At 42.8% G+C, this 23,007-nt stretch overlaps 1 protein-coding gene across 1 annotated transcript in view; it reads left to right on the top strand.

Annotated features, from left to right (window-relative positions):
• Positions 1-954: 954 nt before the first annotated feature.
• The window catches only part of Mon1b (MON1 homolog B, secretory trafficking associated), a 40,988-nt gene continuing 18,935 nt past the window's right edge, over positions 955-23,007 (top strand). Inside the window, 4 exon segments of the mRNA XM_042054209.1 lie at positions 955-1,041; positions 3,154-3,385; positions 3,482-3,594; positions 4,051-4,242. Coding sequence (XP_041910143.1) covers positions 955-1,041; positions 3,154-3,385; positions 3,482-3,594; positions 4,051-4,242 — 624 coding nt within the window.

Genomic DNA, 23,007 nt, shown 5'->3' on the forward strand with positions numbered 1-23,007 from the left:
GTGCAGTTTGAGCAGTGTGGGAGAATCTTAGGATGCCCCAAGCCAGTTTGGCCAGCTTATGAACTACTCTTTTGTACACTGGATGCACTCCTCACTCAATGCATTGCCTCCTGAGTCAGTCACCTAAACAGCTTTCTCAGTGATTGAATTGACTACACCATGATGCTTACGTTCTGATACGCCTTGTCTTCCTTTTTAAATTTTTATTAATTTATTTTATGCATATGGATGTTTTCCCTGTGTTTACATCTGTGCAGCACATGTGTGCCCAATGCCCAAGGAGTCCAAAAAAAAAAAACTATATGAAGTGGATGCTGGTGACCAAACCCAGGTTATATGGAAGAGGAGCCAGGGCTCTTAACCGCTCCTACATTTTACTTAATCTTGGCTCATAAGCCAAACTTTTGTTAAAACATATTGTTACCACTTCTGTATTTTGTTATTAGCTAGTGTACACTGTTAATCTATTACTGCCTGATTCATAAATGAAATTTCATCATAACCTAGTACACGTGGGGTTAGGAAGAGATCTGGTTCCAGGTTTCCTCTGGAGTGTGAGAATGGCTTTCTGACAAATGAAAGGAGTTTCTTAATTGTTTCAAAGAATAACAGCAACAAAAAAATCAAAGTCTTAATGCAAATCCAGATTATACAAAGTGTATAAATAACTTTTTTTTTTTTTAGAAAAACTCAATAGAATCCTTTAGTTGCTTGGTCTGCCTTACAAAATGTTCTGCGCTGCAGAAGAATGACTTAAAAAAGTAATAATAGTAAAGACTTCTCAGAATCCGAGGGCCTGGAAGTCTGATCCTTCTGCCTGAGAGATGCTTGCCAAGGATTATATTACGATCTCAGAAACAATGCTAAAAGGCAAATGCAGATGAAAGAACGGCTCCTGGTGATGGGCACAGCCGGAGAGCAAGGGGTTCCATACCGAGAGATGTGTCCAGCAGCATGACGGGAAAGACACATGAGTGTTTAAACGCTGTGGGACCAGACATACTGCAGAAGCTTGGTGTGCCATGGCTCATACCAACAAAGGTAATGCATTGGAACTGTAGGGCACCAATGTGCTACCAATATGATCTCATGTGTGTCCAGTTCAACCTAGTTTCTGTCCAGAACTAGACCGTGTCTCCAGGTCCCATCACAAGCACTTCATTCCTGCTGGCTTTTCCTGTGCTGGCGGTTCTGTCAACTCCTTGCAATGCTTGCCAAGGTGCAATACAGCTCCCTCAGACATTCTACTGCCTGTCAGATATTGGTCAATCTTGAGAAGTCTCTGCCAAGAAGCAGATCTCACCACGGGGTAGAGCAATGCAAATATGGGAAGCTTTAAAGATGGCGATCCTCCCAAGAATAGAGACATCACCCTGGAGGACCTGGCCTTCTGGGTCTCATGTGGGATTCCCCTCTGTGTGCTGTGAATATATTTTATTGCCGTTGGTTATTAAAGAAGCTATTTTGGCCAATGGCTTATTAGAGCAAAGCCAGGCAGGAAATCCAAACAGATATAGAGAGAAACCAGGCAGAGTCAGGGAGATACCATGTAGCTGCCGAAGGAGAAAGATGCCAGCCACCAGCCAGATCCTTACCAGTAAGCCATTCTGTGTACCTGCTGATACACAGATTAATAGAATTGTGTTAATTTAAGAAGTAAGAGTTGGTACAAGGGAGTGACTACTGAGGGAGCGGCCTGAGCCAGAGACCTCTGCAGGAGCAGGCCTAAACCAGGGGCATCTGTAGGAACAGGCTTGAGCCAGCTTCCTCCACCAGAGCAGGCCTGAGGCAGTGACCTCCACAGGATCAGGTACAAGGGAACAACTGCCGAGAGAGCCAGAGACCTCTGCAGAACCAGGATCTAGTCAGGGATCTCTAAGGGAGCAGGTCTGAGCCAGCAACCTCTGCCAGAGCAGGCCTGAGCCTGTGACCACAACAGGAGCAGCCTCAAGCAAGCAACCTCCATGGGAACAGGCCTGAACAACATACAGGATTGCAGAGCAACCTTCCAGAGCACCGAGCAACTTCCAGGAACACCAAATGACCGCTGGAGTGACTGGAACGGTGGCCCTCACTGCACCACAAGGAGCAACTATCGGAGCCTTGGATCCATTAGCATCTGGAAGATTGATCACCAGAGACACAACCCCAACTACACCAATTAGAAGAAAAAGATGGGTAGACAAGGTAAGAATACACTCAACACCACAAAGAACAACACAACACCAACAAAAGCTAGTGGCTCTAAAACACCAAGACTTGAACATCCAAATATAGACAAAGCAGAAGAAAGATATGCACATGAAGATACAGAAGCATACAGAACACCAAATAGACTGGATCAGAAAGAATCCCCTCACCACATAATAATCAAAAGACTAAACATACAGAATAAAGAAAGAATATTAAGAGCTACAAAGGAAAAATTCCAAGTAACATATAAAGGCAGATCTATCAGAATTATACCTGACTTCTCAATGGAAACAACGAAAGCCAGAAGGTCCTGGCTAAGCACTATGCAGACATTAAGAGACCATGGATGCCAGCCAAGACAACTATACCCAGAAAACTTTCAATCACCATAGATGGGAGAGGAAGGAAAGGGAGCAGAGAAAAATATATAGCTCAATAAAAAGGAAATAAAGGATCTAAGAGTTATCTAAAAATATACCCAAACTATTGGCCAAACAGTGATGTAATTAATTTAGTCTCTGTGTTATTATTCGGGTCTGGGCAGCAGGGAAATAAAGGAGCAGTCTCTGCCTACATGGGTCCTTCTAGAAAGAATAGTGAAACTGTATCTCAGAGTCCCCTAAGCTTTATAGCCCCATCTAACAATTAGGAATACTCAGGATCTTTTGCCCACTAGAATTATAAGGCGTTCTTGGTACCAGTGGTCCTCCAGGAGAAAACGGAAAATGTGGTAAATTAAAATCACAGATTGTTCCCTGAAACTCCTGAAGGGAGGGTGACTTTGATGTACCAATGAATATAGACTTCTTGGATTGGTAAGGAGATAAGACAGAACTGGTAATTGTGAACCCAAAGAGAAAGACGCCCTTTTGGCTCTTCTGGGATACTTGGTGATTCTGGCACTCCTGGTCTAAAGATGGCTAGAGAAACTAGCCCCAGAATTCCTGGTCCTAAATGTAGGAGAGTGAACCGAGTGATACCAGTGCTGACTATGCTCTGAGGAAAGATGATCCAAGAGGTCCTACTGGTCCTACTGCCCCCAACCAGCCTACTGGTCAACCTGTAGGTAAAAATGATGATATTGGACCTGGACTTCTAGTACAGCTAGACCTTAAAGTGGCCCTGCTAACGGAGATAAACCTGGGTCTCCGGGATCTGCTGGTCTCCCTGATGCTCTCAGGCAGAATGGAAGGTCTGACTGCTAAAGAAAAATAAAAGTGTTCCTGGTGAAGAAGAGCACTGTAGGACACCTAGAGGTCTTGTGCACCTATTCCTCTGGGTACTCAAGGTGCCAAGGGTGAATACAGCAGTCCTGGCAGCCTTAGTGTTGCTGACTTTCCAGGAGGGCATGGTTCTTCTGAACCGCCCAATCCTCTGGAAAATAGTGGTAACACAGGAAGGGTACCCTAACCTAAGTTCTTAAGGTTATAATAGTAATAGTGTTTTTCTGGCAATCCTGAAGAAGCTGAACCCAAAGGTAACATTGGGAAACCTAGAGAGAAGGGAACACTTGATGCTAAGAGTCCTGCAGTATTTACAAGCTCACTTGGGATTATGGGGTGACTGAAGCATGGAGTCTTACAGGATGGCCAGGCATGCCAGGACTAGGGTGACCCTGGTCTTCTGGGTATCTGAGATGAAAATAGAAGGTGAGGAGTATCCACAATAGGGAATGTGGTGCTCCTGAACCCCGGAGTCTTCCTGGTCCGGCTACTGCAACTGGCTAATCTGGGAGGGATGGGAAACCTGGATCAGATGGTCTCAGCACAAGACATGGTGAATATGTCTTCCCTGGTTGCCTCCTGGTTCTCCAGGATCAACTTATAATGTTAAACTAGCCATAGAAAATAATTATAGAGGAAAACTTCCTCTGGTGCTCCAGGTCCTGCTGATTCCCAGAATGCTCCTGGTCTATGTGGCCCATGCAGTGACAAAGATGAAACTTCTGCACACAATCACACAATTCTGACGTCATCAAAGGCCATCAAGGAAACCCTGGCAGTCCAGGTACCCAAGGGTCTCCAGGAACTTCTGGTTGCCAGCACACAGGTAGTCTGAGACCCATAGATTTCAGAGAATCTGTTGGACTCCATGAACCTCATAGAAAAGGTAGAACAAGTAAGCATTCCAACTACATTTGGACCACAAGAACCTCAGTGGCAGAAATGGAGTGGATCTGAAGGTTCTTCAGGGCTCCCAAGACAACCAGCTCCTCCTAGACCCATTGGTATGCCCGGTCCTTGCTGGGGTGGTGAGGCCAGCGGCAACACTAGAGCTGGAGGTAAAATGTTTGGTGGCTTTCTCCCACCGTACAGAAATGAACCGGTGAATCACAAAATCAACACTGAAGAGCTTAAGTCCCCACTCTGATGTGTTAATGGACAAATAGAAAGCCTCATTAGCCTTGATCGCTCTCATTAAAGCCTTGCTTAGAACTGCAGAGATGTGAAATATGGCCATCCCAGTGCCCAGAGTGGAGTGGATTGGGTTGATTATAAATGAGGCTGCAAGATGGATGCCCTAAAGAAGCACACGTCTCCACTCTTTGTCTCCAAGGAAAGAACTGTTGGACAGACCCTGGTGCTGCAAAGGAATATGTTTATTTGAAGAGTCCACAAGTGGTCATTTTCTGTTTAGCTATGCTGATTTTGACCTTCCTAAAGACGTCTTCCATAGATGGTTGATATACCTCCAACCCCTCTCCAGCTGGGCCTACCAGAACACCACAGACTACTACCAAAATAGCCTTGCCTGTAAGGATGAGCGCAGTAGGATATAAAGCCCTGAGGCTGATGAAGTCGAATAAATGTGAATTCAGCACAAAGGAAAGAGTAAATTGGACTTATGCTGTTCTGGAATATAGTTATGCTAAACACATGGGGAAGGGAGAAAAACTGTCTTTGAATATCAAACACATAGGGGGTGAGACTACTAACTACAGACATTGCACTCCTGATACCAGGGGTCTTGACCAAGAATTTGGTGTGGAGATTGACTGTTAACTTTTTATGAGCTGGTCTCTGAACTATAGAAACATAATACCTCACACCTGAGTTTCAAAGTTGGAAATCCTAATTTGGTACAAGGGCCCAGCTGTGCTGGTTTTCTTTCTGATGCTGTGATAAACACCATGACCAAAGGAGACTTGGGAAAGGAAGGGTTTATTTCAGCTCACAGTTGTAGTCTCTTATGAAGGCAAGTCAAGACAGGAACTCAAGGCAGGAACCTGGGGGCAGGAATGTGGGGGCAGGAACCTGGAGCCTCCAGCTGAAGCAGGAGCATTAGAGGAAGACTGATTACTATCTTTCTTCCCATGGCTTGCCCAGCCTGCTTTCTCATGTAGCTCAGGGTAGCACCACCCTCAGTGAGCTCCCGCTTTAACTGTCAATCAAAAAAGTACCACCACAGACTTGCCTACAGGCCAATCTGATGTAGGCAATTTTTCAACTGATGTTTTTTTCTTCCCAGGTAATGCAGTTTGTCTCAAGTTGACAAAAACCAACCAATATTCCAACTAAATTCCATTTATTTATTTCCAAAATGATTTAGATAACTATAATATGACAGAAAAATAAACATTTTTCTATCCCACCCAATATACTTCAGAGGTTTTCAATTTATTTTTTTAATCACTCTCAATTCCCAAATGTCTCAAGGATACAATAAGAAATCAACTTTAACATTCTAACCCTGGAACAATAAAATAATTTCATGTCTAGGTATTTGGATAACTCATGTTGCTAGTGATTGCAGCACTTCTTACTAAATGTAACTAGGAAATATATACATATATTCCAGTCATTTATAATCACCAATCAAAATAATTTATAATTATATATATATAATTATGATATATATATATATAAAATCATGCTCTCATACAGATATTTCAAACTCTAATTGAATAAAGCAAGACTCATTCTATAGCTCAGTTCTTGGCTATTTATACTCATGACAACAAAATCTTATTGTTCTTTCAAAGTCATTTACTTTATTTAATAACAATTATCATACACGTAACTTTAAAATTGTACACAGATATCCATGCAAAAACTAAACCTACAAACTGAAGTTTGTTTATTGTATTGTATTTTGTTTTTTATAAAAGCCTCTCTCTCAAATTCTGAAATGCAGGGATCCGCTTATCTAGAACTCAGATTTCTCAAGGGCACTTGTCTCCAGTTCAAGAAGAGAAATCTTACAGAGGAGAAGTTCATAGGATGGAGACACTACCTATTACTCCCACAGCTCCATCTTGACCCAAGCTCTGAAAGCTCTACATTTCAGGCTTGTGATGCATGCGTCTTCAAAGTTACATTTCTAAGCATAATATGGGGCTTCTAACTAAAAGCAGGAAATGTAACTGTGCATAGAAATGATTCCTAGACAGATGCTACAAATATCTATGCTCACAGTCAATGATCTGACCCTTTTTGCAGTTAACCTGCCATCTTAGAAAGGAAGGAGGATTCTGAGAGTTCCACAGCACAGATGGCCACTGGCACCGAGAGGATTTCTGTGTCTACAGTCTGGATTCCATGCCTCTTTCTTAAGATAAAAAACATGCTGAAGTCTTCAGAAGAAAAGGCGTCCAAGAGCTTGCCACTGGGGACGCATCAAGGCATTCTCTATTCATTGTCAGACACTATCAGATGCCATGGCAACAAACAGAATTCCGCTCTACAGTGTGGTGAAATCAACACCGTAATGTTATTCATAATACTTATTTAGCATCTAGGAGATGGAACTCAGGCCTCTACATGTGTGCATTCCTGCCTGTGTATAAACACACGCACACACATGAACTGGCACACGCACACACACAAGCATTCACGCACCACTAAGAGCAGCAGCAGCAGCAGCAGCAGCAGCAGCAGCGGAAATTGTTTTCAGCTTTCCTCAAATGCTATCATTACCTGAAAAGATGTGAGGGCAATTCTGAGTCCCAGCAAATGGCAATTCAGTTCGAATTATTTACATTCAAAAGAGGAGACAGCAAGTCAAAAGCCTCTTATATCCTAAGTAAAAGGTCTTCAGGTTTGTGCTGAAATTCTTCCCGGAATGACAAATATTACAGAAGTCAAAAGTTACATAAACCATCTTGACAAGAGAAAACTATTGGGACTCTATATGTCATTGTTTATAGAACGTCAATGAAAGTTGTTTGGGGAAATGTCAGAAATACTAACAAAAGTCTTGAGTATAGAAAGAACTGATGCTCATTTCTGAATAATACAGCCAATATATGTTCACTCGTGATATGAAAGTAGGTATTAATCCCTCTGTCCCTACTTCTACTTTATAGAAGGTATTTAAAAGCTGGCCAATTCTATTACTGCCTTCTTCCTCTATACAATTCTACTAGGAAACTGTTCTGTCTTTGGGGATTTATCTACCACTGAGCCCAGCACATGCTCTCCCATTACTGAGAAGTCATGCACAACTCCTGGAGAGTTAAGAATCATGACTACGGCTCTCAGAGAACTCCATTCCTGATCGTCAGACCCTCCATCACCCCACATTGCTCACAATACTGTGTTAACATGTAGCCTAACTCCGGTTCATAGACCATCCTCCCTGAATCTACCATTGCCGTCAATAGTAAACACATAAAATGAGTGCAAAATATATAGAATGGAGCACAAAATATTGGTAATCTGGCAAAAAAAAAGGTAAATTGAGGAAATGAGCAGTTCATGTGACAATGCAGGAACAAGAGGAGGAATCCTGTGTGGATAAAGTCAAAGCCAGATGTTAACTGAACCTCTGTCAATACCCTGGTTATTATACTGTTCACATGGACGTTGTCAGCCATTATTGAGGAAAAGTGGATGAAGCTTGTGGTAGTTTGAATGTGTTTGCCCTACCCATGAGCGTATAGGGAGTGGGCTATTAGGAGCTGTGGCTTTGTTGGAGGAAGGGTGTCACTGTGGGGCTGGGCTTTGAGATCTCTTGTCCTAAGCTTCACTCTGTGACAGTCATTCGGCTTCCTGTTGCTCTTGCAGGCACTCTCAGCTCCAGCACCACCTCTGCCTGCACGCTGCCGTGCTCTGCTTCATGATCACAATGGACTGAACCTCTGAACTGTAAGCCACCCTCAGTGAAATGCTTTTATTTGTTAAGCATCGCCGTGATCATGGTCCTCTTCACAGCAGTAGAAACCCGAACTAAGACAAAGGGTTAACAGTTTTCCTTTATAATATTTCTTACAGATGTATGTCAGTCTATAATTGTCTCAAAATAATAATGAAGTCCCCAATTAAGTAACTACTGATGCACTCATACAACAGCGCAAATGAATCTTTTTGCATTTTCAAAAGAATTTTACTTCATTATTTAAAATGGTACACAAGAAAAACCTAAGATTATTAAAAACTATCTAAAGGTCTAAAATAACTTGCTATGATATAGATTGAAGAAAACAAATACTTAAATATAGTTAAAAATTTAAAGTTATTATAAGTTTGGTTTTACTTAAAGTAATGCACAAGTATAATTAATGTCTGTCTATCTGTGTGTGTGTGTGTGTGTGTGCGTGTGTGTGTGTGTGTGTTGCACCCACGTACCTGCTGATCTGTATGTGGAGGCCTTATCCTCTTTGAGGAATGGATGGGAAGTTGGGGGGAGGAGGGGGAGGAAAGGAAGCTGGGGAGCTGTAGTTGGTAGGTAAAATGAATTTAAATTTTTTAAAAATACATATTGAGAACAGAAGTCATAAAGCATAAATAATTTATGAGAGAGTCTAAACTTTGTAAGAACTCGGCAGACAGATCAGTCAACAAATGAATCTTAAATCCATCTTTCTATGGGATAAAAGGCAGACTCAAGTTTTATATACTGTATGAATGATCTGTGAACATTCAAAAGATGCAGAATGTGTGTTTGTTCTAAGAGGATAAGCAACACCAGAGTGACTGTGGTAGCTTATGGGAATGAGTAAGGGTTGCATGGGAGAAGTTTTTGGATGGATGAACTCTTTGTTAAGTAGTCAGGCACTGGTAGGCTTGGAAGCCATTGAGGATGGACTGGCCCCTCATGACCTGCTTTGAGCCCCATCTTCTGTTTACAGGATGACTTTAGAAAGTAGCCATAGAGAGAGAGAATTTTTGTGATTGTAGAATGCACTGTCTTCAAAGGGTTGCTAAGGTACCTAAATGAGATCAGGGTGGTTCCTGAAAACACCTGACAGACTTACAACTCAGGAGAGAAAATGCTAGATGCAGAAGGAGAGCTTTACTGTAAAATTAGTAGTCTTGCTTGGGATTCCTGGAAAAGGAGAGGAAAGGAAGCCATACCCATGGCGCTATGCAGTCGAGCTTTAAGCCTGATTGTACAGAACTATCCTCTGAGCCACACTGCAACCATCTTCAGGTGTTCTTCTGGGCCTGTGCCCAAAGAAAATCACAGCCGGACCTGATGATTGTACCACTTCCCTCTGAGAAAGAGAGGACAGGGAGATTGTGGGCCCTTGCCTGAAGATCCAGCCACGCCTCCCAACCATTTGTAAGTAATTCTGCCCTGCTTGCACATCAAGGTCTTAGGGGAGGGGCTAGAAGATATAGGTGTGTAAGAATGAGGGCAACCCAGAGAAGCCATCATCCATGCTGCAAGTCTTCCATTCTGGTTAGTTTAAGGGCACCTCTGATGCTGCCCATAACCCCTCACCCATGGCTTTGTAAGCCTGAAAGACTATTGGTTCCCCTGATGAGCTTTGGTGGGTTCATAGCTCGATTTGCCCTTGGGGCCTTAGGGAGATGGCGTTGACAGTTCCTGAGGGGGATGAGTCTGATCAACACCAGCACTGTGTGGGAACACTATCATCTCTATGTTGGCAGCTTTCATAGTGAAGGCTGACTATGCCGAAACTCTTACTTCTTACCTCCTTTGCCATCCCATGACCCCATAATGGTCTTGTTTCTCTATCCTTCTTAGAGGAACAACCTTGTGCACACCTCTCGGGTAAGCTTCTGGAATCCCCTCCAATCCACGAGTGAGGTTCATTATTCTGATGTGATTGGGGGTGACTCAGGGGGACAAAAGCAACGCATGCTAAAGTGCTCATGGAAAGGTCAGAGGACCACCTTGATGCCATAGTCCTTGCTTTTTACCTTGTTTGAAGCAGGGTCACTCTCTCTCTTCCTCTCCCCCCTCCCCTTCTCCCTTCCCCCACCCTCCCATGTTGCTGTTGCTGCTGTATACATCAAGCTAGCTGTTAGCTGCTAGATGGCACGCAACCTTCCAGGAACCCTGTTTCCACTTGGCATCTTACCATCGAGCACCAGGATTACAATTGTGTACAACTGCACCTGGCATTACACGGGGTTCCCTAGCATCCAGGATTGTCTCTTATGACTGTTACCAAAGTGTCTAGGGTCAAAGATGGGCCCTGGCAGCCCTAACAAACTAGACTTGATCAATTTTCTTCAAAATACACAATAAAGAGACAAATATCAGAGAGGGGCAGAATAAGGACATTTATTCAGTGTAACCACATAAGAAGAGAAACAAATAGAGAAGCCCAGTGATGAACCCCAACTCCCTCAAAAGTCCATCTTCAAGTACTGACATAAGGGTTAGGGTTTTTTGTTTGTTTGTTTGTTTGTTTTGAAACAGGGTCTTACAATATAACCCTGGCTGACCTGGAACTCGATAAGTATCCCAGGCTGGCCTCGAACTCACAGAGCTCTGCCTGCTTCTTCCTCTCCAGTGCTGGAATTGAAGGCATGCACCACCTTATCTTAGTGGGGATGCTTATTTCAACAACCAGTAAAAGGGCATGAATGTCTGCAGATTATTTTTGCTCCTGTCAGAGGAGTTAGACTCATCATCAAAGGACCAAGCACACCCACCATAAAAACAAAGCAGTGCTCCATGAAGACCCCTTAGACTCATCCACAGGAGGCAGAGGGAGCATCTGCTTCTCTCCAGAGTCCAGGAAACCCTAACACAGAGAGCTTGCTTATGGAACCATTACTACAGTTGTCCAATTTTCAGACTCCATCAAGCAGTTACCATAGGCAGAGACTAATACACAAAAAGACACATAAAAGCAGTTGCATAAGTTCGCACTAATCAGCAGGAGTGTTCCACGGAAGCCATCAAAACAAAGTACATATGATAATACTAACTCTCCATAGGGGCCACCTAACCAATGATATTGTGTATGCCAGCTCAAGTTACAATAGTGACCTCAGAAAATTCAGTCAAATTCAAATGCAAGCAGACAAGCTTACTAAGAACCTTAATTTTAATCCAACATAAAGACATACCAAAGACAGCACCTAAAGGGCTGTACATAGCAGCATTATTTGTCATAGCCAGAACCTGGAAACAACCTAAATGCCCCTCGACCAAAGAATGAATAAGGAAAACTAGGTCATTTATACAATGGAGTACTATACAGCAGAAAAAAATAATGATATCTTGAAATTTGCAGGCAAATGTATGGAGCTAGAAAAGATCATATTGAGTGAGGTAACCCAGATCCAGAAAGACAAATATCATATTTACTCACTCATTAGTGGCTTTTAGACATAAAGCAAAGAAAACCAGCTCACAAATCACAATCTCAGAGAACCTAGACAACAATGAGGACCATAAGAGAGACATGCATAGTTCTAATGTACATGGGAAGTAGAAAAAAACAAGATCTCCTGAATAAATTGGGAGCATGGGGACCATGGGACAGTGTAGAAGGGGAGGGGAGAGGAAGCGAGGGGAGGAGAGAAAAATGTATAGCTCAATAAAAATCAATAAAAATCAAAAATAAATAAATAAATAAATAAATAAGAATAATCTGAGCCGGGCGGTGGTGGCGCACGCCTTTAATCCCAGCACTCGGGAGGCAGAGGCAGGCGGATCTCTGTGAGTTCGAGACCAGCCTGGTCTACAAGAGCTAGTTCCAGGACAGGCTCCAAAGCCACAGAGAAACCCTGTCTCGAAAAACCAAAAAAAAAAAAAAAAAAAAAAAAAAAAAAAAAAAAAAAAAAAGAATAATCTGTATGCCCAGTTGTGGAAAAGATGTAAGATAGTAAATAGAATATTTTCCCTTAAAGTTTACTGCAGAACACAATTTTGACTTATTGTACACACTCCCGAAACTAGTTCAGGCTGTACTGCCTTCTCACCCACCCTGTACTGAAACATATTGGGAATATATTTGAATACAAGCCATCCGAGTTTAATGTTCGTTAGGGAAGGAGAATTTATCCCAGTGTTCAGAGATGGATATATGCGTTGCTCAATTCAGATGCACATGGAGGTCCAAGGTTACTAGGTTCATTACTCAGAAGGGGTGCTTGGGTGCATAGTAGGAGCAGGTAAAGGAGCTGCCGAGTTCATTGTAAGAATGTCTGTCTGTCTGTCTGTCTGTCTGTCCCAGGTTGCTAAGCTAGTCCTTGTGCTTATCTGCCTTGGAAGCATACACAAAGGGTGGAGACCGTGAATGAGAATATCCACACACAATCGCTAAAGAAATGGATGAACAGATGAAAATGTTGGGGTTAGGTGTACCAAGAATGGATTAACAGCTGGATGCAGCTTTATTTATCTCTCACTTGAAAAAACTATGTACTCCAAATTCAACCATGGGAAATAGCAGACAAATTGAAATCGAAGGAATTTTGTATAATATGATTATAAAACTTTCTGGAAATATGAAGGCTGTAGAATAAAAAAGCTAACTTAGGAAATATTTCTTGGTCTGGAAGTCCATTAAATCATGATAACTAAATAAATGTTATGCTTGATTTCTGATTGCATCCTGGGACAACTGGTTAAGACAAATAGGAGATACTACTGAGACAGAAGAAAATTAAAAATTAATAAACTTGTAAATCAGTGGAAAATGTCTTTGTCCTAAAAGAAAATGTTTTAATTTTAGAAGATATTCAGAAGTAAAATATCTTACCTCCAAGTATGCAAAATACATTTAAAAAGCTAAAAACACATTATGTCATTCAAGTTAAGTTTCAAAGCACATTAAAAACTATGACAAACCCTGAAAGACACAAAAATCAGCTAAATGAATAGAAACTAATGACATGCTTGAGGTTCTTCAGATGATGGCTCTCAGGGGCAGGCTCGTGTTGTTTGTGAAGAACGCACTCCAGATGAAGAGGGCTCGTGAACTGGACACGGGTGGAAGAATGGTTGTTAATCTCAGGCCCCCAAACCAGCAATAGCTGTCTTTAGCCTTCTCCTGAAGCAGGCACTGGTGGGTAAGCTTTTGTCTCAGCTCTCAGAAAGGGAATTGGCTTTGTCTTCCTTCCCCTGATTTTTGTTTAGTCTCTCCAAAGGTGACCAGGTGGTCATAAGCAGGCTGCTCTAGCCTTCATGTTGACCAGGTATCACAGTGAGACTCCACTTGCATGGAGCTTGAGTTCCCATAAATACCTTCACGGATTAAACTGGATCAAGTGTCTGGTGGACCTGATTCTCGGTGTCCTTGGAAAGGAACACTAACTCATACTTCCTCATTAAGTAATACTCAGTGGGTTTCTACACTGTCAAGGTCAGAATGGAGACCCTAGAGAAGACCACATTATATCTAAAAACCTGAGAATATTGCTATTAATTGCTGAAGATGCAATAAAATCTGTAAATCAGGTAGTTGAGAATCATTTTATCCTAAATGTGTGGGGTGAACCAGTTTAATTACAATGATCTTTTAAATACGGAGGAAGCCAGTAGGGTTGGTGGCACGTGCTATAATGAGACAAAGACTTGCATAGCCATTGGTAGCTGTGATGGCAGAAATGGCTCATGAACCAAAGAATTCTCACAAAGACGATGAAGCTTAAAGGGGACATTGTTGTAATTTTTTAAAAGTGGCATGCGATAGAAAGAGGTCATAAGACAGAGTTCAGGTAGAGAGGTTTTTAATTGGGGGAATGCAAATGGGGAAAGGGGTAGGGGAGCGGTGAGACTGGCCTCTGGGGACAAGAGCAGCAGAAGAGAAGAGGTGGCATGGTGGGGGGAGTACAACAACAGACAGATGAAGACAGAGAGAGATGGGAGGTGTTCATGGCCCTTTTAAAAGAGAACGTAATGAAGTGAACAGAAGTTGCTCTTAGTAGCTACAGCTGAAGATGAACACCCTAAGGTCAGGCCAGTACAGATGCCTGAATACTAACAGACACACCATGGTTCTATCTCTTAATGGGTAGAGCTAACAGGTCCTTGAATAACCATACAGAGGAGGGTGCTAAGAAGCAACTGCATACAGGAGTCTATCACATCTTCCTGGGGGATGTGTTCCAAAAATACAAAAGGAATTTGAGTAGCAGAATGATTCCAAATGATGGCTATAGCCGGGGTCCAAGCTGTTCCTTGCTGATGGGTATGTCATTGCAAAGTCAGGTGAATACTGAACTCCACGGTGCAGGGATGAGCTCGGAGAAACAGAGGTGAGACCTTTTAAATGAAGGGCTCCAACAAGGTATATCTGTTCCATGAGATATAGGAACTGGATCACGCCAGACTTCTCAGGTCCCTGGACAATAACATGTAGGTGTCACGAATTCGACCCAGTTCCTGTCTAGAATGGGTTGAAGAGCTAAGGAGGACGATGTTCCTGTCTCAGTTGATATCTGTGTCTTCTCACTCCTGTTGCGATCTCCTGTGCTCCTGGCTCTATCATCTCCTGGTGGTACTTGCTGGTGCAGCATCTTCAGACACTCACTGCACATCAGAAATGTTGTGGGAAGTCTCTGCCAAGGACGGGGTCTCACGATCAGGTGTATAAATAAAAAAGGGTGGCGAGTTTACGGTGGTGGAGCTTAAGTCAACAAATTCACGAGCCTCTTGACCCATTTCTCCTCCCAGTCATCTTACCTACGCATTAAAGTTATGAGCATAAAAATAATAAAAAAAAATAAAGTATAAGAGCCAATGTCACAACTGGGCAGTGGTGGCACATGCTTTAATCCTAGCACTCAGGCAAATGCAGGGGAATCTCTGTGGGTTCAAGGCCAGCCTGGTCTACAAGAGCTAGTTCCAGGACGGGCTCCAAAACTACAGAGAAACCCAGTCTCAAAAAAAAAAAAAAAAAAAAGAGTCAATGTCACCAGATCTTGCTGAACAAGTGAATTTTTGGAATTCACTGCTATCTTTGAAAAAAAATCTATGATCTTAGCCCCCTGCCATAGGTATTCAAGGGTCCTGTGGAGATGCACGAATTCCATGAAATCTCTTCACGCTGGACTCCAGAAACCTATCTCCAAGCACAGTTCCTATAGCAGCAGAGCAGCCCTATCCACACACAGCCTTCCCATAACTGCTCCCCACAGAGGACGGCTCGCTGCATTTATCCAGCTCCGCCAGCAGGGGGCCTCTTCTCCACAAGCTATATATCAGCTGTTTTCTCAGAACAAGCTGAACCAGGAGGACTGGCCGATTCTGTCAGTCTCAGGATTTCCAGATTCTCAGGCGCTGACTGTCCATAGACACAGCGTGGTCCCCCCCAGGGGACAGTCACTTATGCTGTGCTGACCCTCTGGCCATGCTCTCCTTTTGTTTCAGGATATCCAAAGCAGGGAATGTGTTCAAGACAAGACGGGCTTACGAGTGGTGCTAGCTCACCAGAGAGCGGCGTTTTAAGTCAGCACACAGAATGTGCAGGCGTCTACTAAGTGTTTTTTTCTTTCCTTTTCTTCCCTTCTTCCTTCCTTTCTGTTTTGTTCCAGGGTGGGGTTTACAGTGATGTAGGTAATGTGCCAGGAATGAAGGCTTTGCCTGCCATTTGTACTCTTAGCCTGACACTACCTACCCACACTCCCAATTTCAGCCTTCCTTTGTGCAAATCCTTGATGGGGAACCTCCTTCAGCCAATGGCCTTTGAGAGGCTGGACCAGGTTGGGCGTGGCCTTGGGCATCAAAAAGTTGCAAACCCTTCTGCACTCAGTCTTTCTTTCCCTCTCAGCTCTCACACCTGGATGTTGGATTCCGTTCCTCATCCCCGTTGTGATCTGTGAGTCCCCCCTTAAATAAAGAACCCCTTACTATACCCTATTAAGAAGTAGTGTGGGATTACTTTATGCGTGTACCCACCCCTTCTTCTGGTGCACTCCCTTTCAAGTCAGCTTCTGTAAAACATCTGGAATAAGATGAAGCTGCCTCTAAGAATAGTGATTCTGTGTGGGCTTGGCTGTGCTTCGTGGGCAGCAAAGAGACAGCACATTCCCTGTGCCCATTGTCCCTGACCTCATCCTCCTTCCTTCAGCCTGAAACCTTACAGGCAGAGAGAGGATGTCTGTGGAGAGTGAGCCCAGTAGGGAGGTGGCCGCCTGGCGCAGAGAGGGCTGCTGGGACTACAATCTGGATCTTAAGGCTCCTGGGACTACAGTCTGGATCTTACGGCTCCTGGGACTACAGTCTGGATCTTACGGCTCTCTATTATTTAAAAGCGTGAAGAATATGGGGGCTGTCATAGAATTTGCCTTGGATTGTGCATTCACAAATTCCCTGGTGACTGTAGAGCATTAAAAAACAGCCATTAACCACAGAAGCTTATCTCCACAAAGACCAGAAAGTGAACACTGGGATTTCAGCTACTGAAATCATTTTCAACAGCAATAATGTTTTCAACAGCAATAATGTAGTGATAATTGAGGAAAATTTGAATCCCAGCAAATTTCTCTTAAATTTTAGTTAAAAGGGAGACGAGAAATTGAAGAATCCCTTTATCTTCAGAAGAATCATGCCAACTTTCAAATTAAAATCCTTTTGAAGAGCTGAGGGTGTAACTCAATAGAGTACTTGCCTGGCACACAAGAAGCCCTTGTTGAGATCCCCAACACAGCGTAGATCAAGTGTAGTGGCACATGCCTATAATCCCAGCACTAGGGAGGTAGAGACAAGAGGATCAGTGACTCAAGACCATCCTTGGTATCCTTGGCTAAATGAGACCTTGCTATTAACAAAGAAAGGAAGGAAGGAAGGAAGGAAGGAAGGAAGGAAGGAAGGAAGGAAGGAAGGAAGGAAGGAAGGAAGGGAAATAAAAAAGAAAGGAAGAAAGCCAAGTAGTGGTGGCGCACGCCTTTAATCCCAGCACTCTGGAGGCAGAGGCAGGTGGATCTCTTTGAGTTCAAGGCCAACCTGGTCTATGGAGTGAGTTTCAGGACACCCAGAACTACACACAGAGAAACCCTGTCTTGAAAAGCCAAGCAAGACAAAAGAAAAAAAGTAAAGAAAATCTGCAAAATAAGTTGTGATAAACATCTTCACGTGAAAAAAATTACTAGGATGTTCATTGCATGGCACAGTTTGCAGAATTTCAATAATAGATGCCTTGTGGAAGATCAGAAATCTTAAAAATTTGTTCAGTTTTTAGAGAGCATTGAGTTTCCTTTCCAAATTATGAAACCAATGTATGTTTTATTAAGATTCTAAAATGAAGAATAATTAGTCTACTTAGTCCTATGTTTTTATAGTCACTCTTATTTGGATGTGAGTCTTAGGGTTTGAGGAGCTAAGGGTGGAACTCAGTAGAGTCCTTGCCTAGGACGCTGAAGAAGGTCGGTAAGAAGGTGTTACCTGTTCAGAAGACCCAAAGGAGGGCTTAGAAAGGATGCATGAGGTCAGCAGGTGTCGGTGAACATGTATATGTTCTTAGCACAGTGTTTCTTGGTTAAAGCACAGTGGCTTAAAGCCTAGGATTTGACATCTAGCAAGTCTGTACCCAGTCGTCTTTTCTACTTCACAGCGCACACTTCTGAGGTCCTAAGCAAAAAGCACACAAGCCTTAGATTCTCTATCCTTGGGGATACTGAGCCTAGATGAGTCTTGGCACAGAGGGTGTTTGTCTGGGTACATTGTTATGCAGACCATAATGCCGAACCACATATGTTCTATACATATATGACCTACTGTTCACCAGACACATTTGGCTAGAACATTCTATGTGTCATTGAGAGAGAGGCCCTGGGTTTCTACCTTCTAAGAAGGAAGAAGCAATTTCCACAGCACTAAGATAAAGGATACATTTCTCTTCTTGACTACCCCCATACTTCTATTTACCTACTGCAGACACTGAAGAAACCATGCGCTGATGAGTGTAATAGCGAAGTGAGGGACAAGAGGGTTTGTAGCCTGAGAGGGTGTGAAAAAAAAATTACACCTCGTTTTCTTCCTTAACTTCAAGATGAAAATGTACTTTCTGCAAATATAGAAAATGACAGGATGTATGTACGGGAAATTATAAGAGTTTGTCTAAGACATCAGCTGTTTTGAAGAAAATAACCACAGCATCAAAACCCCCTCTAAGAACGTTTCTCCAAGGGTTTGGCTTCTCTTCCTTGGAAGCTTATGCTCAAGTCTGAATCTTCTGTGCAGTGTCCCTGTGGAGGGATGGATTGCTCTTTCCCAGAGTGGAGAAACAGCCATGTCCGCCTTCAGCCCACAGGGGAGTTTGCTTGAAATTATTGATTTTGAAGATCAGGGCTGATGAAATGATAGAAGGTCTTTGCAGATACTTCATTAGTCTTTCCACTATTATGTAATAATCTCAGATATTTTAGATAATTGTGTTGATGTTAATTGCTTTCAATAGTTTAACATTTGCATTAAAAATAATATTGAGAATACACAGAGAAACCCTGTCTCAAAAAACCAAATACTACTACTAATAATAATAGTAATAACATTGAGAATGGGATGAATGGCTCAGTGGGTAAGAGCACTTGCTGCTCCTGTAGAGGACCCAAGTTTTGTTTCTAGTATCCACATTAGATGTTCACAGTGGCCTATAACTATAGCTGTGGGGCACCCAATGACCTGGACTTCACTGGCACCTGCATGCATGTGTGCATACTCACATATATTACATAAAGAAAAATAAATCTTTAAAAAGTAATATTGTATGAGTTGATAAAGTTAGTTTCCTCATGGATTAAGATATCAGTTCTAGAACAATATGCCCTCTACAGAACACACATAAACAAAAAGCAGGTAAGTTAAAGATAAATGATATGAACTGGGAGTTATGGTTTTGAAAGTCAGAGAAATAAGGAGTTTGGTAGTTTGAACGCAACTGCCCCCCATAATCTCATGGGGAGTGGCACTATTAGGAGGTGTGACTTTGTTGGAGTGAGTATGGCTTTGTTAGAGGAAGTGTGTCACTGTGGGGGCGGGCTTTGAGGTTTCCTATGCTCAGGATACCACCCAGTGTCTCAGTAGATTTCCTGTTGCCTGCAAGATGTAGGACTCTAAGCCACTTTTCCAGCACCACATCTGCCTGCAAGCCACTATGCTCCCAGCCGTGATGATAATAAACTGAACCTCTGAAACTGTAAGTGAGCCACCCAATCAAATGTTTTTTCTCAGAAGCGTTTCCATGGTTGTGGTGTCTCTTCACAGCAATAGAAACTCTAACTAAGACAAGGATCACACATGGGAGAAAATTGAATGATATACTGGCTTGTGATTAGACAGAAATGTTAATATAAAGTCATGGTTATACAAGAACCACACAGTTAGAGAGATGCTGATAGACATTTATGGGCTGTGGCTGACATACTCCCTAGCTCTACTGGTGAAAGGGCCATGGAAAGCACTAGGCAGAGGGCTTCACTAGCATGCACAAGGAAAGCACTAGGCAGATGTTTCACTAGCATGTACAAGGAAAGCACTAGGCAGAGGGCTTCACTAGCATGCACAAGGAAAGCACTAGGCAGATGTTTCACTAGCATGTACAAGGAAAGCACTAGGCAGAGGGCTTTCACTAGCATGTACAAGGCCCCCCATTCAATCCCCAGCACAGAAAGAAGGGGGGGAGGAAGAAAGTACAGGAGGGATAAATGTACATCTAGAATTTATATATTGATTATGAATTTTTTCAACGACAGTATCTTTTACTGAACCTGAAATTCACAGACTTGGCTTGGCCAATGAGCTTCAAGGATCCACCTGTCTCCATGCCAACCACAGTGCTGGGATTACCGACAGGCATCTCCATGCCTGGATTTTTATGTGGATGATGGCTGAACTGATGATTGAACTCAATGCATCACGATAGTAGGGCAAAAACTTTACTGACTGAGCCATCTCTCCAGTCCTCTGAATTGTGCCTTAAAAGATACCTGTTTCTATGGAATCACGAGTCATGTATTATCACAAATATTTAAGAGAGAAACCTTTATGAAAACAAGCTTCCAATTGTATATGTATATATTTACTTCTCTAGAAAGTAGAGCTTAACTTTCTTCCTCTTGACTTTTGGATAGATTTAATACTGATTTACTTCCAAAGGATGAAGGATGGAGAGAGAGAAACCATGGCTGTACAATGGAAATGTCGGGCAGAATCAGTCTTAACCATGTAGTCCATGTTAACATGGACTGTTAACATGTTAACACCACAGTGACAAGTGATGTTGATATGAGAGTCAGTGTGAGCCCAACTCACTTATGTAACTCATCACCAAAACCCACAACCCCAGTCTACTCATTAAGCAAAACCAAGTGCTGACATATGCAACACACCTAAACAGTACTTCACAAAACTAAATTAGATCCAGAAGGGAGGAAAGACTGAATTGCTCTTACTTCTGCATTGTGGCACCAAACCCAGTGTGGCATCTGGGTGAGGCATTAGCCCAGAACAGCACAATGATCATGGCAGAAACCCATGTCAGTGCTGAGGTTTTGTTGGTTGAACTCTACTAGTGTTAATTCTGTTTCCATATTGTTATAGAAGAAGTTACCACTAGGAACAGTTGGGTAAAACATATATGGGAGTTACTGGCAGTATCTGTGTAACTTTTCTTTAAATTTAAAATTACAGGAATCAAAAATTATTTTCCCTTAAAGAAGAAACAATATAAAATGAACCCAATGGGAAACAAGATGGCCATGGCAAAGGGTTTTCCTTCCTTTCGGACCCACCGGCTTCTATGCAACCCATCTGGTGGTGTAAGAGCGCACAGTAGGCCTGTCTTGGCAGATAGAGGCAGCAAATAACAGGCCAGTCTGGGTACAGAGCAGAGAGTGGAGGAGGGGCAAAGCAGAGACTAGTGTGGATCATGCCATTTGGAAGCCCTGCAGACAGGAAAAGACCTTTCGGAGTCTCTGTCTTCGCTGATACAGCATTAATATTTCTGACCAAATGTGGATGCTCTCACTGTACCCTGTTTCTCCTGGGAGACACACAGGTCTACTGAATGGAACCAAGGCTCAAGGACGTGGGTTAACACTCAAGTCCTCTGCGCACAGCTGTCACCTCTCGGGAAGGGTCAGCCACTCCACCTTTGCCCCAGAGTCCTCGACTGTGGCACGTGGATGACCCACACCTTCACCACGGGGCCACGACCAAGATTAAGTATTTCACACATGGAAGAAGCCTGAGTTCTTGAGACGGGGGCCTTGGTTGGTGGGTTCTGTTTTCTGCTGTACGTATTACCATTACTCAGTGCTTAGTGGTTATTGGGACTAACAAAAATTAACATTGTTTTAGTAAATGAGGACCTACCTCTGCTACAGTGCACAGAAACCATTAAAATATGGATTTATCTTCCTGTTTACAAGTATCTCTTCATTCCTAATTATAATATTCGTTTCAATTATACTATTAATGAAGTCATACCAATGACGCATAAACAGTGTCTAAATTGCATATAGATTAAGACACAGCAACAGGAGCCCGAGTGGAATTAATGACACCAGAGGGGTATTAATCATGGTTTTATTATGTTAATGCAAATGAACAAGATACTGAAGACACCCTCCCCCGAATCCCCAAGGAAAATCTCGTATTCTCTGACAGAGTTTACCAATGGAATATCAATATTATCAGGGTTGTTTCATCAGCCTTGGAAGGTCTTGGGATATGAACAAAGCCTATGGGATGCAACAAAAAGCTCGCAGTGTACCACGCATGCGCTCCACATGCCCCATCCACTCATCATTGTCCCCCTACCCTCCACCATGCAAGAAAATATTTGGGAGCTCTCTACCCTGAGCAGATGCAAAAGGTGTCATGGAGGCCAGAAGAGGGCATTGGATCTCCTGGAGCTGGAGTTAGACATGGTTGTGAGTTGCCCAATATGGTTGCTCAGAACTGAACTCAGGTCCTCTGGAAGGGCAAAATGTGTGTTCTTGAGAGTTGACCTATCTCTCCAGCCCAAACAGTATCTCTTTTATAAATAATCATCATAATCCTAATGATTTTATTATTTACCATCTTGGTATTTCCCCTACTTTTTAAAAAAATACTTTATATGACTTCTTAGAATGTATTTATGATAAATGCTAGTAAGTTCACTCTTACTAAAACCATGTCTCTCCCCCATGCATGCACACACGCGCAAAGAATTCCTTGTGACTTTTATCCTCCTGCGTGAATTTTACTTTTTTATTTCTTGTCGGGTATTTATCCAAAGTTTTCCGATTTACCACGCTGTGGTAGTAACTGTGCTTTCTGCTCTCCCCTCCTCCACAAGTGGCTTTGTTTAGTTGATTTCTTTCTCTGTGTGTTTGGTGGATTTGCAGGGGCTGCATCCCCAGCATGCTGCTGTTCTATTCTCTAGTTGATTGATCTAGCAAGCACTGCAAGCTTGGGTGAGATACAGGTTTCCCATTGTCTCCGAAATTGCTCCTGGGCAAAGATTTCTCTGTGCTCTGTGGGTAGTCAGCCTGCCCAACAAAGCAGAACAGCATCCAGTGCCCAACCACTGATTCAGAACAGGCAGGCAGATGTTCATGCCAGGGAGCTGTTACAGATTAGGAGTAGGGCTCCAAAGCTTCTGAACTTGTGTTATACTAAGATCCATTAGCCTGCTCGGGGTTTCTCAGTTGTCTGGGCAGGGTCAATTCCTGCACA

The sequence above is a fragment of the Arvicola amphibius genome, chromosome 15 (assembly GCF_903992535.2).
Source record: "Arvicola amphibius chromosome 15, mArvAmp1.2, whole genome shotgun sequence".
Lineage (NCBI taxonomy): Eukaryota > Metazoa > Chordata > Mammalia > Rodentia > Cricetidae > Arvicola > Arvicola amphibius.